This window comes from Nelusetta ayraudi, unplaced genomic scaffold (genome assembly GCF_046127955.1).
Source record: "Nelusetta ayraudi isolate G7.1 ecotype Tasmania unplaced genomic scaffold, CSIRO-AGI_Nayr_v1 ptg000027l, whole genome shotgun sequence".
Taxonomy (NCBI): Eukaryota; Metazoa; Chordata; class Actinopteri; order Tetraodontiformes; family Monacanthidae; genus Nelusetta; species Nelusetta ayraudi.
The window spans coordinates 4,786,144-4,799,788 of record NW_027466077.1 but is presented as its reverse complement, the minus strand read 5'-3'; the positions used below and the strand labels follow the sequence as shown (position 1 = coordinate 4,799,788).

At 46.4% G+C, this 13,645-nt stretch overlaps 1 protein-coding gene across 2 annotated transcripts; it reads right to left on the bottom strand.

The window, feature by feature from the left end:
- Positions 1 to 5,808: 5,808 nt before the first annotated feature.
- Positions 5,809 to 13,474, bottom strand: pkp2 (plakophilin 2). Of its 2 annotated transcripts, none has more exons than XM_076030232.1 (13): positions 13,151 to 13,474; positions 12,120 to 12,214; positions 10,810 to 11,483; positions 10,582 to 10,720; positions 10,227 to 10,434; positions 9,962 to 10,139; positions 8,955 to 9,072; positions 8,684 to 8,803; positions 8,176 to 8,352; positions 7,412 to 7,565; positions 7,107 to 7,326; positions 6,926 to 7,013; positions 5,809 to 6,474 (listed from the first exon to the last, which is right to left on the bottom strand). In XM_076030232.1, the coding sequence occupies exons 1-13, from the start codon at positions 13,332 to 13,334 to the stop codon at positions 6,442 to 6,444; spliced, it is 2,388 nt and encodes a 795-aa protein (XP_075886347.1). In that variant the 5' UTR covers positions 13,335 to 13,474; the 3' UTR covers positions 5,809 to 6,441. The 2 variants fall into 2 exon arrangements, with proteins under 2 accessions (XP_075886347.1, XP_075886346.1); XM_076030231.1 differs by having other exon boundaries at positions 8,684 to 8,848; positions 13,151 to 13,472.
- Between the last annotated feature and the right edge of the window lie 171 nt (positions 13,475 to 13,645).

The following is a 13,645-nucleotide window of genomic DNA, read 5'->3' as shown; positions in this document are numbered from 1 at the left end:
AATGCATAATTCAAGTCGTGAGCGGCGGTGTGTTCCTTCCGCCAGAATGCGTTTCACAGATTAAAAAAAAAAAGGTGTGTAAGCGTGTCTTGACGTCCCCGGGCATCAATCACATCAGCCTCTCCCTTCCCGCCGTGCTGCTGATTGAGCAGAAAGACGGATTATTGACCTCCAGCTCTGGCCGTGTGCAGCGTCACTGCGGTCATCTTGATGCCGAGTGACACGCAGTGTTTCCTGGCGTTGCCGTGTTCAACCATTTCATTTCAACTCATTTTTTTTTAAGACTTGTTTGCATATTTCTATTTTCTATTTTCCTCTTTCTGTGTGAAAGTTGAGAGACTCCTCCAAATTTTGTTATACTTGCACAATGACAAAAAAAATCCCCATCACAACGTCTCGTTTAAATGAACCGTGAACTCCTAGAAAAGCCAGGATTATTGCCCTCCTCCCTCGCAACCCCCACTCTGGAAAAAAAAAAAAGCGCGGGAGTCGAGCGTCCGAGCGAGGCGTTTAAGGAGTCTGCGGCCGCGCAATTAATCCCGAGCATATGGCCCGAGCTGTTGTGACAATCAAGCCGTGTGTGATTAATGCTCCCGCTGGCGAGCAGCGGTGACAGAGTCTGACAGATGCCTTCAGGATTTAGAGCCCATCTTTTAAGTTAATGCGAGGCGGCGGCGGCGGCTTCCCTCTCCGGGTGCCGTGGGTTTGATTTAGGAGCGAAAACAATGGCGGGCGATTCATCAGAGATATTGGAGCCCGCCGCCCTAAACTTTAGCTGCAGCTGAAATGACCGAAATGTTGAAGGAGATGCATCTTGAATGGAGACAGGCTGGAGGGCACAACTTTTGTAAAAAAAAAAAAGGGATTATGTTTCCCACAAAAGTACCTGACTTAATTGACCTTGTATGACCTTTCCTCCTCCTTTGTTTTCCTGTGCACATAAGAATGTTGTTTAACAACATATATATATATATATATATATATATAAGCATGCAGCCACAATACATAAATATCAAAATAAATATATCAAAGATTTCAGCTTGTTTTCCTTCGGCTCAGTGGCTTTGATGAAGAAAACAAAAAATTGTGACCTGTTTAAAATCGTAAATAATATAATGGTATCAAAAAAAGTGACTTGGCCAGACTTGACAAAGGTGCTAAAGGACAGTGTGCAGGCACTGTCCAGGTGTGACATCATCACTAGATGTCGCTGCACCCATTTCAACTCACAAAGAGTGACCAGAAAAAAAACACACACACACACACAAAACAACACATCACATCACTGGATCCTATTTTTGGACGAAAGGTCAAAATGCTTAAATATATATTTATGCTGGAGACATGCTGGTACTGACAGCGGGTCTCTTTATCTGATCAATAACTCACAGTTACAGGAAAGGAAATGACTTGAGGACGGCACTCTTGCTGATTAATTCATTTTTACAGCTGCGCCCACACACACACACACACACACACACACACTCCTGTAGCTGCAGACCTGAGTCGTTCCCTCAGTGAGCTTCTGGCAGACCAGCTGCACCTCTAACAGGTGTCAGCTGACTGATTAGGAATCAGGCTGCTGGTCAACGACACCCTTGGACAGCCACTCGTGTTGACAATGTATCCACCCATCCACACACACACACACACATGAAGTGATCAAGATGAATGACAGCGGGAAGCTTTGTGTTGCGTTTCACAAAAAGTTAAAGAAGCTGGTAACAATTTTCTTATTTTATAATTTTACCCCATGACTTGGTGATATCCATTATTTTGATGGCTGCAGCTGAATTGCCGCTCAGCTGTGTATGCACAGCTGAGCGAAACCGTGTGTGTGCACAAATGATTTAAAGTGCGCCAATTTAAAGTTGACAAGCTGCTCCTGGTGCTTGAACAACATCGAACAACAACGGCAAAAAAGTCCTTTCAAGACACCTTTTTCCCGTCACAAAACAGCCTCCTCAACCCAAAACATGAGTCAAGCGCCGTTCGCTGGCTTTTACAGACTGTCGTCGCTTCTTCCTCTTTTTCTTCTTCTTCTGCCTGTGCTCAGTGCCCTCCGTGTCCTTGGCACTGCCACAGATAAAGAGCTCCAACTGTGTCGTTCTATAACTTTAAGTTTCAAGTTTCTAATCAATAAATACTTTTTTTTTTTTTTTTTTTAAACAGTAGCTGAATTCTTCACGATGTTCCACTTCACTTCTAGAATCCTTTTAAACCCACCAAGCAAAGGGGGACACAAAGTCAATATTTATGGCGTGTGGAACTTTGGGTCGTCGGGAGGCGGTTGAGTAGAAGAGAGTAGCAGGCGGACGAAGACGCCAGCTGAACCGGAGCCAGTCAGGACGGCCTCGCTAAGCACATTTCTCAGAGTCTGCGAGGAGAAGGCTAGGAGGAGTCACAGGGAGCTGGTGCGTCTCAAGAGATGCTCTCTTAATCCACCCGAGTGGTCAAATGCTCCAGCGCCTCGCCGGCCTCTAGCGTGAACTGTTGGGATTCTTTAGATTGTTTATATTTGGCTGCTTTTCCAACGTTTCCTATCAAATCCAGATGTTCTTCCAACCGACTGACCTCTTTTAATTCCAGCTAGATTACAATCTCATAAAAATGCACAATAAAATACAAGGTTAAAAAAAAATTTCAAAGTAACTTTATAGATTTGATTGATTTCGTTTTTTCTAACTGAATTCAAAATCCTTCCTGTGTTTTTAAGGGGCAATGCCACCAGTTAGCTGTGACTGGAACCTTAGAAATTCTTAATCTGAGGGGATGTGAATGATAAACTTCTGTCCGTTCGACCCCTTTAATTCTTTTCTCTCAGAAAAAAATCAAAAATATTAAAATGCATTGATTGTTGTGGCAGAGCTGTGTGCTGTTAATTCGCCGTGCTGCGGTCAAACGCTCCGCTACACCTCAGGAGAGGGATTAAGTCAGACAGAAAAGCCAGAAAATAACAAGGCTGGGAGGGAAGAAGAAAGAGGCTTTGGTTCGACTCCAAAGCCGCCAGAAACTTAATTTAGTTTTTCCTTTCTTTTGTCACTGAAAGTCAGAAAACAAGCAACACAGAAGCCATGGATACGATGCAGGCGCTGAGCTGCACAACAATACAACAATACTCTGAGGCTTTTTTTTAAAAAATAATAAAATAAAAAAGCACAGCTGAGGGCAGCGAACAGAAGACCCACAATTGAACTTGTCAGAGGACAAAATCTGTGCATGTGCTGGTTTTCTCTCACCTTCTGTAAAGCATTACTTCCTGATTAGTTCTTCAAAAAAACAGTTCACCTAATAAAGTTAAAAATATATATATATATATACATGTAACAGAGTGACGGTCATAATGAAATTATAATGTGAACAGATTTCAGGGAGGGGAAAAAAAAAAGAGAATTGAGCATTAAGACCTGCAATGGAGTCTAGAGGCTGCAGTAAGTGGGCGGTGCTTGTTTCAACTCCAGAACGGTCACATGGATTACAAGGTGCTGACAGCAGGGTGAGGGGCACACAAGTGAAATTGTTGGTTGAACTGTCCCTTTAGCGCAGGTGTCTGCAGTGAGACTGGGGGAGGTCTTGGTGGCGGAGAGTCAGAAGACGTGACCTTAAGTCACATGACTCATAGGCAAAGTAACGCTGAGGGGATCGCGGGGGATGCTTATCGCGTTGCGTGCATAATCCAATGCAAAATCCCCCCCCAAAAAAATCAGACCTTAGAAATCCCATATCCTGTTTTTCCCTTTTTAACTCAATGAAGCAGCAGCGTGAAATCTCCCTGGCAGGTACGACCTTCCCCTTCCAGTCCGCCAGCCCCGCCGCGCCTTTGCTTTTGCGTGTCGTCTGCCGCCTCTTGGTAGGGCGTCTGGGGGGGGGGGGGGGGGGGGCAGTGGCTGAGCTCCGTCCCTTGGCGAGACTGGTGCTGACGCTAAAACACAAAAAAAGCACCGCAGTATGTGACATTACAGGGTGGTACCTCATTCCTGACATTCCCCCCAGATCAGAGGAGGAGGGTCAAAACTTGCACGCAGCCCCACCAAAGGGAACATGAAGAAGAAGAAGAAGAAGAAGAAGAAGAAGGAAAAAAAACATGCACCAAGGTTGCAATGAGGCCTCTCTGAACTCTCATCCTGGATCCAAACAGTGATTATGTCAGTGGGAAGCAATTTGCCCTTGAGTGAGACATCCCCGACAATGGCGTCAGTGTGGACCGGAGGGGGGAAAAGTTTCATCTCGGCCCTGTGAAAGAACCCTTTGTTTTCCCCCCCTTGTGAGGCCTGTTTCCAAAGTTTGAGTTCTCAGAGTGCATCTTCTGCAGCAAACAAGGCATTTCTCATGTTTCCTGACACCTGCTCTAACCTTTAGCTGGAAGAATTCTGACGTTTTGTCCAAGTCAATCTTATCTAACATCTCAAACGATGTCACGTATTTGATTTGGCGTCGCTGATTAATCCCATCACCAATCCTGGCACAGAGAGTAAAGTAAATAAAGGGACAGGTAAAAGGAGTGTTTTCTCCTCGTGGGACAGAAAAAAGGAATCTGTCCACTTCTCTGAGCAGCGTTGGCTGTGCAGGAGACTAGCAGGCTATTATTAAAAGGATTTGGCTTCTCGCGGGTCTTTTTGTCTCCCTTTGTGCCCAGCCTGAGGGTCTGGAAATTACACACTTTTGTCGCCAAAGTAGTTCACAAAGTGGGTGAGTTAGAGATTAGTGGGCAAGGAAAAAAAAACAAAACAGAGTGGGTAGCGGCGAGCGGTTCTTGTTCCTTAAAATAGAAAAAGGCTTAGGGTTTAATGTGAGAACTGGACCACTTTGAACTAGAGGGTTTGATCATATATGAACACCACTGGTATTATGTGTTATTTGCGGGGGGGGATCAAAGTGCATTCTGGGAAACAAACTAGGAATATATTTGTTCGTCATTATTTTGAGGGACAAGCACTGCCCTCTGCTGGGTGCACTCTGTATATTCACAACTGTTTCTCCTTACATTTGAGGCAAAAGAAACAACTGCCAAATTAAAGTTTGATTTTCTGGTAATTTCTTAATTTTTTCATCCAAAAATATGAACACTGTTCTAAGATGCAAAAAAAAAAAAAGAAAATCAACAGAAACAACCCAGAGAATTTTTCAAAGCTCCAAAATACTTCATCCCCTTGCAGACCCCAGCTCTGGCCAAATAAACTGTGTTTGCTTCACACGGTTGCGTTAATTTCATGAGGGAGATTCGAACGAGCGGCTGGAAATCACGTGGAGCTCTCACAGATTTCCCGCCTGGAATCTGCTTTATTAGACAAAGTGGATCTCTGAGGGGGAAGAGAGGGGATTAACCATTTTGAAATGAAGTGTGTGACAGAAAGACCACCGGGGTTCCGAGCTGCGAGTGAGAAACCCGTCGGCTGCAGCGAGCTGTGACTCCGGCAACTGCTTCTCCTCCGTCTCCTCCACCGTGTCAGCGTTCTCCAAACTCAATTTATTTCATCAAGACCTGGTGATGCCTGGTGTCACCCATCCTCTCCCGACTCCCCACAACCTCACCCGCACAATACCAGGTTTACACAGCGACAGGGACTCAAGCCCAAAAAGTGAAACCAATGATCCAAATTAATTTTGTTCTAAAGTGCACTTTACGCTCAGCGCAGTTCTATATAAATGCAATCTTTCACAATCATTTACTGAACAGGAACGCAACACGCAACACGGTGTTATGTGTATTTTTTCACACTTGACACCTGACGAACGTTTGTTTCTCTAGACTTATTTCAACAAGATGTTTGCCTTAATGTGAAATACAAATTGACAGGCAACCAAACATAATATGAAAAACCTACTGTTCTTTAATGTTGTGTTTTAGTATACAACGCACTAGGAAAAACACTCATGATACAACATCAAGCTACAATCCTGCTTAGAAAAACATAAAAAACACATGTTCAAACAACATGACACAATCTCCTATAAGGACTTAAATATCATCGGTTGCTATTATTTTGGGGTTGCCAAATGTGCAAAAGGAATAAAAAAAAATAAATAAAAAAAAACCTCCCTCAACAATTCTTCAATAATGTTTAAACACAACTTGGTGTTCTTAACAGTTTGTGTCATCTTTGCCAACTCGTTCTGAGGAAACGTTTCCTCATCGTCAGTCAGATCTTCTGCCCTTGAGGCAAAAAACTATTTGCAAGAAGTTTTATCAGCAATGTTGCGAAACTAAAGTCCAGAAGCCCTATGAAATAAAAAAAAAAAGTTGCATTTTTGTATTGAAGTGACAGTAGCGATATAGTTCTGTTGCTTGATTTCTTTACAGAGAAACTTTTCTTGAAATGAATGTCAGCATCAGCAGATGTTTCAGTTCAGTGGCAGTGGTGCATCCTGTGATTTGGGCTCTGGAGTTGTCTTGTCAACAACTGACCTTGAGCTTGCGTTAAGTTCCCGAGTTCACGGCCTTTAACTGATGAAATCAGATTTCTTGTATCCACACTGTTGAGGGAGAGAGAGGGAGAGGCAGAGAGACAGAGAGAGAAACGGAGAGAGAGAGAGAAATACATAAACATATTTTATCACACAGGTGCCCCCTGGTGGCAGTGGGAGAGACAGCAGTTTAAATAGTTAAACGAACGTTTAAACATTTTTTTCAACTTGGTGCCCTCTGGTGGAAGCAGCAGGAAGGTTAAATAGTTGGGTATAAACTTTTATTTTTTTAACAAATTTTCTTTTAACCTAATGCCCCCTGGTGGCAGTAGCCAGAGGGCTAAATGGTTCAGCATTAGCATTTTAACACATCTTTTCTCAACTTGTGGCAGTGGCTGGAATGTTCTACACGATTGAAAGGACAAAATGAAATCTGAGTTAAATAAATTAATTTAGAAGAAAATAAAGAAATAAAAATGTATGAATCTGTTCTGTGGGCTCTTCTCTGATAGGAACCCACCTTCTTGTAGACTCCGTGAAGATCCGTGTGCCTCCACATGGTGTGCAGCAGGACACACGCTGCCTGACTGGCTCTATTTTGTCCAAGTCTGGAAAAAAAAAAACAAGTATAAATTGTCTCCGTGAAATAACAAACGCAAAATCTGAAGAGGAAGGCAAGTCCTTGCTCTTGTCACACTGACCCACTGTCGCTGCTGCCGCGGGTGCTAATGCTGATGATCTTGGGGAGGCCGCCCTCGTTGATGATGGCTCTGACGTGCTGCTTGTCGCTCTGGCTAAGATTGTTCAGGATGTGGCACAGGCTCGCCGTCACCTCCGCCGGCAGCTGGGTGTTGCCGCCGCTGCCGCCATCATCATCATCATCAGGCAGCATCTCCACCAGCTCGGGCAACTCTTGCTCAACTTTGGGGACAGCAAATCACATGATTAAAAGCTATGAACCTGCTTTGAAGTGTGCGTCTGTGGGGTTACCAGTGCATCCGCTTACCAATGACGGGGTGCAGCTCCTGGTAGCGCGACAGGTTTCTGATGAGCGACACGGCTGAGCTCCTCACGTTGACCTCACCGTCCTCCAGCAGCTTCCTGATGTGGTGCAGGCCGCTCTCACGCTGGACGATGGTGAAAGTGATGGCTTCACTCAGCTGGAAGGGTTTGAGACAATGAACATAGTTTCATCCTGCTACTGCAGAGGGTTGTGTCAGTAAAACTAAAACTAAATCAATATTTTGAATTCATTTCAGTTCAGTTTTAGCACAGATATTGACAAAAAACAAAACAACCGGCAGCATTTACATAGGACGAAATTATCCCAGTGATATTTTTATTATCTGATGCATACAGAATTTCGCCTTTAAGTCATGTCTCTGACTATAATCATGCATAATAAAAGTCAAAACATTAGCTGAAGATGAATAATTGTATTTATTTGTTTCAATTAAGATGCTTGTTATAATGCAAGACAGTTTGTCTTGGTTTTGTGGTGATTTTTTAAGAGAAATACTGTCATTCGATAAATTTGACAATCAATTCAGGTATTTTATACTATTGCTTTGTGCTGTGGGATTAATATAGCTGAATAGCAATTAATAAGCATCCTTGTTCTCTCCCACAGCGTCAACAAAAAAGCCTTAAGGACAAAAGGGACTCTGTGGTCATTACTAAACATTGGTGCTATCGAGAGAGCCGCTTGTGTTCGCAGTGATGACGAAGCTCTGAACAAACAAGAGCTGAACTCGGCCTGTTCGGTCTCACCGCTCCGTTTCCGGCCGTGATGTTCTGCAGGGCTCCGACGGCCGCCTCCAGGGTGCTCTGACGCACACTGCGGGCAATCAGAGACAAGTACATCCGGATGGTGATGGCGCTCCACAGCCATTCTATGCCGCTGGGATTGGCCTTGTCCTCCAGCAGGGGGCGCTGTCGCTCCATGTGCTGCAGAGAGACGGGAGTTGAGCTGCAGTGGGTTGATCCGGTGGGTTAAAATGGACAGATGAAGGTCATGCAAATCTAAGCGCCATGACTTCAGCTGTTAGATCCTGCACTATTAACCGCGCACGCAACATTGAATCTGATTCATTTTAAAAGGATATTACACCAGAGTTCATCCGGTTCAATGCATATAACCGCCTTGGAGGAAGCTCTTACTTATGGATGGTTGAACTCGCAGCAATCCAGCACTTTATCCACAGAATACCACTCCCCCAAAAACACTGCGGGGAGTTGCTTTGTGTTGTCAGTGTGGATCATTGTCTGAAAGGATTACCTCTGTGATCTTGGCACTGCGGTGAGCGAAGCAGCCCACAGCTTTTGGCTCCGGGGCCAAACTCTTCAGCAGAGGTTCCCCGAAATCTCTGGCGTAAGAGTTGGGGAGCTCGGCCTCGATCTGGTAGGAGAGGTTGTGCAAGATGCAGACGCAGTTCTCCGTGGACTTGGGACGCATGCAAAATAAACAAGTGAGCGAATGAATGAATACAGTAGTGCAAGCGTAAACATTTTGCGATTTGCACCCATTGAACTCGCCGCCATTGTTGTACCTTGTCATCGCTTTTAAAGTCAGCGATGGCCCCCCGAACGTAATACACCAGAGAGTCGATTAGATCCTCGCACCCCCGCATCGCCCCCCTGCCATCTGGACCAGCGGAGCTCAGATTTCTACAACAAAACAAAAACAAAACAATCACACAAGGCAGAGTGATATTTGTGGCCCCATTTCAATCAGTCCAAACCCAGGAAACCGTCGACAACCAAGCAAAACAGACCCTTTTCAGATAAATATGTAATTTGTGACGCCCATCAACAACACAGAAAACCGTTACGTAACTCCTCCAGCGCCTTAGGTGAGTGAATGCACTAATTAATATTCCAGCGCCACACAAACGGCTTCTTTGTGCGGAGATGAAATATAGCTTAGAGGGCTCAGAGGAGATCATTGAGAGCACGAAGAGCACAACTTGAGGACGGGCCGAGCCATTCCGGTCCAGCAGAGCGAAGATAAGAGAGGGCTGCATGAATAATTCAGCCTCTCACTCATTTGATCTGCCGGAGGAGCGGCGTGTCCGGGTAAACACAGACGTGATGTACACACGGACGTACTGAACCACTGAGGATGGACAATCTGAGGTCTTTCTGGATTAACCAATAAAAAAACGAATAAATGACAGCATGGACCACTGAGTTTTTAAAGTCTTCAACGTGCAGGTGGACCTCACAGATTTCGACAGAAAATTCACACATCCGTCTTGTCTGCAGAAAGCGTTTTTTCAGCCTTCCAGAAGACAGTGGATTCAACCAATCCATCGGATGCTGCTGCAAACTGACCACAGTAGTAGAGAAAAACCAATTCTGATCGTTCCAGTCCAAAGGACAAAACGTTTTGCCTCCTCTTTCCGAGCACCGTCTTTGGGCTCCTTGCCAGACGGATAAGTGGCATAAATCCAAGAAACCTTCTGTGCTGGCGTGATTTGCAGGTTACTTAGCGGGAGGGATGGTGAAAAGCCAACAATCACAAAAACAGTCAAACAAATAAAAACCACACACTCACAGCAGGCAGCCGGTGGCGTTGTGAAAGACGACTGCATCAGCGAGGAGTTCGTCCTTCGGGTTCTCGCCCTCCGAGAGGCCCGAGCTGGGCACCAGGACCGACTTGGTGAGGACGGGTAGAGCCTGTCTGGTGAGGCTCTCCTTCAACAGGTCGTGCGATGAGAGGTTCCACAGAAGCCCTGGAGAATAAAGTCAGGACGTACCTCAAAAATGAAATCGCTTTTCCCCCCAAATACGTCGCCAGATTTAAAAACCTGCAGACCGACCCGTGAGCTCCCGTCTGGTCTCCGCGTCGCGGCTGCTCTTCAGAGCGGCCAGCGCGGTGGCCAGGCCATCTTTCTCCTTCACCTCCATCTTGTTCTCGTCGTTCTGGTAGACAACGTTGCGGAGGGCCCCGGCGGCGGCCCGCTGCACGACCTCCTCGTCGCTGCAGAGCAGAGCCAGGAGCTTGTCGATGCCGTGCAGGCAGCAGAGCTGCAGGGCCAGAACAGAGACGCCGGGCTTGAACTTCTAGTGCCGTCTACGTGTTCCCAAAGCGACCAGAATCCGCAACATGTTGGCTGTCACCAACCTGATGGTGCACACAATAGGACCAGGTCAATTTAAAAAACGCAGACGTACCATTTTTTTAGCGTCGTTGCTCTTTAAACACTGGTTCTGAATGTAGGTGGCCGCAGACACCAGCGTCTCCTCGCTGTCCTGGCTCAGCAGGTTCACCGCCCTCTCCATGGTCATCTCTGGCGGCTTTTCCTCCAAGTTCCTGTTTGAGAAGGAGGAAAAAAACATCAGATCTGAGTAAGTTTCACAGAGGAGGAACGCTTCAAAAATGAAAAAAATAATCATTCTTACAGCAAGGCCGGAGCCTTCTGGATCGGAGATTCTGCGTCCACCTCCACGCTGGTGCCCTTCGACTCAAAAGACAACAACCTCTGGAGCTGCTGACCACCTGACCTGACCTTGGCCAACCAGGCCAGGCCGCCATTCGTTTGAACGGCGGGGGACGTCTCTGCGCTTTGTCCCTGCGCGGTTTGCCTCGGATCCTCCTTCACCTCCACCTCCTCTTCCTCTTCCACAACAGCAGCAGCAGTCTTGGCAGCAGCAGTCTTTGCAGCAGCAGTCTTTGCAGCAGCAGTCTTTGCAGCAGCAGTCTTGGCGGCGGCAGCAGAGACTTGCCAGTGACTCCTGCTGGAGCTGCGTCTTACGCTTTGCCCGACGGACCTCTGCTGGAACCAGTCAGCCGGAGGGGGCGGCGAGGTCTGGAGCTGCGGGACGCCGCCCCTGCCGCGCACCTCGGAGGAGGCACACTGACGGAAGGAGTCGTTGCAGAAGGAATAGTCCGGCAGGAGGCAGCGGCGGGGCTGGGAGGGCGGCGGGTGGCTGTAGGTGCTGTAGAAGAAGGCGCTGCGGCTGAAACGAGAGGGGGGCGAGGTTGGGGTCCGCGGCGGGGAGACCTCCACCCTCCTGGACGGTTTCCTCTCATAGCCGCTCGACAAGGAGTGGTTGGAGAAAGTGACTCTGTTCACCTGCAGCAGCGGCAAAAGCCACAAACAAACAAATGAACCTCATCACATCACATGTTGAAACCTGTTTATACAGAAAAAAAAGAATAAACCAAGGAGAGGTTTTCAGAAGGCCAGCGTGAAATATTTTCTACCAGCACCCCATCAGGTTTGCACTTTGGCAAGACTCCAGGTTTTGTCAAGTGATTTGTTGGCAAAAAAAAAACACATCTGCAGCAACTCCCTTTGTGCTTTTCTCTCATTTGGGGCTTTAATGCAAAGACTTTCTCTGTTCTCTTGGCCAAACTGTTTCACCTGATTTCCACCAGCACAAAAGATAAAGTTTTAAAATTCTAGACAAAACTATTTTGTATTGTACCTCTTTACAAGAGTACGTTAGAAACTTGAATGATTTCCATTTTGTGCATTTCACGATACCAACTGACTGACGGTATTTAATTGGTGCAAAATGAAAGTGCGTGAACACAAAGCCGCAGCGCAACATTTGGCTACTTTTGCATACTGGCCAGGTGCAGCTTTCAACCAGAAGATATCAACAACAATGGTGACCTTGTAACAATGTGTTCAATTGAGGATGTTTTTTTTCTTCCGTTACGAAGTCTGATTCAGTTTGTGGATGCGGATGAGTCAGTGCTTTACCTTTGTATACACTGGAGGTCTTTCCGCAGCGTCAAAGCTTCTGGCAGTGTTCTGGTGTAAGTGGACACTGCCTGAAACAAGTCCAGGGGGTTTCGCTGCAGAGTAAAATTACACACAGTCGCGTCAACACATGGCAAAAAACACTAGCACCTCTAAATGCCAGTGAGAAAAAAAACAAAATATCTGTAACGCTCTCACAACTCAGTTTCAAATCAAGTCAGTGCTTGTTTTGAGGGTAATCATTGACGAACCGATACATGATAAGCTGCGCTGACTGCAGTGACGCAAATGGCACGCCAACATCTACAGTTTCAATCACGTGAAGTAATTAAAAACTAAATATTTTGAGTCATGAGTCACTAAATACACAGTCGCTGAATAAGAATAACAATTTGAATTTCAAACAACTTTTTAAACTGACATTTTGATCTGTATCATACTCAGACAGCACATCCTGTAACATTCCAAACTGGACAAAGTCTGGAATGAGTCAATGATGCACGAGGAAACATTGGAGCGTTACAGATGAAACTGCAGGAACCAGTCGGACGAGAGGCACCGTCAGCTCCTGCATGCCACTGAGAAATACCTACATACGTTTAGAAGTAAACGGTAGGAAGCACGTCATCGTTCAGAGATGTCACCCGCACTGACAGGGTCAATGAATGTTTATCTGAACAGGAGAAGGAAATAGGATTTGGAATTTGGTTTCTTTTTCCATTCTTTCCTGTTTTCTTTTCTTTGTTGTGCCAGAGATTTGCCTACTGGAGATATTTTGTCTTTTCTTAAAGTACAGAAAAGGTTTCTAGTCAAACTATGCTTTTAACAAATATTCCACCATTAATAAAACAGAGTGCCGTCTTTAAAGAAAAAGTGCCTTTTGTGATTGAGCAATCCACACTTGCATGCAAATAAGAGGGGGGAAAAGGGACTCAAATGAATGAAGGCTTCTTCGTGTTTATACTCTGCTTATTACTGGTTTCTCTCCGCCGTAAAGCAGCCTGCTTGCTTGGGATACTGCTGAGGCTCACCTGTCCTCCTGGACCTCCGTGCCAGGGTGAGCTGGACCTGCTGGTGGACGCGCACACTGCGTTCGTTCGGACTTCTTCCTTCCGGCGAGGTGAGGCTCGGCTCGGCCGGCAGAGCCAGGCTAGAGTCGCGGAGCCGCAGCGAGTCGTCCGCAGGCAGCGTCGACTTGAAGAACACCTGGTCCATGGCGGGGAAGTAGGTCAAGAGTCGACGGGGTCGCCACACGTGTCCCGGACAGGTGGGGTTGGCTTCCCCCCTCCCCGCCGCCTCCCGCGAGCCGTGTTGTCTTCGCCTTTTGTTTCCTCTCAGGTGAGTTCACACGGCCACGGCGGGTTGGTGCGGAGCGGAGTGGAGGGGCGGGGCCAGTGGTGGCAGACGCACCTGAGGTGTCAGGTGTCAGTCCTGCAGGGGCGGAGACAACCTCCTCCGATAATCCGAAATTATTATTATTGGAACTTGGTACTATTTGACTAATTGAAACTAATACTATTAATGAT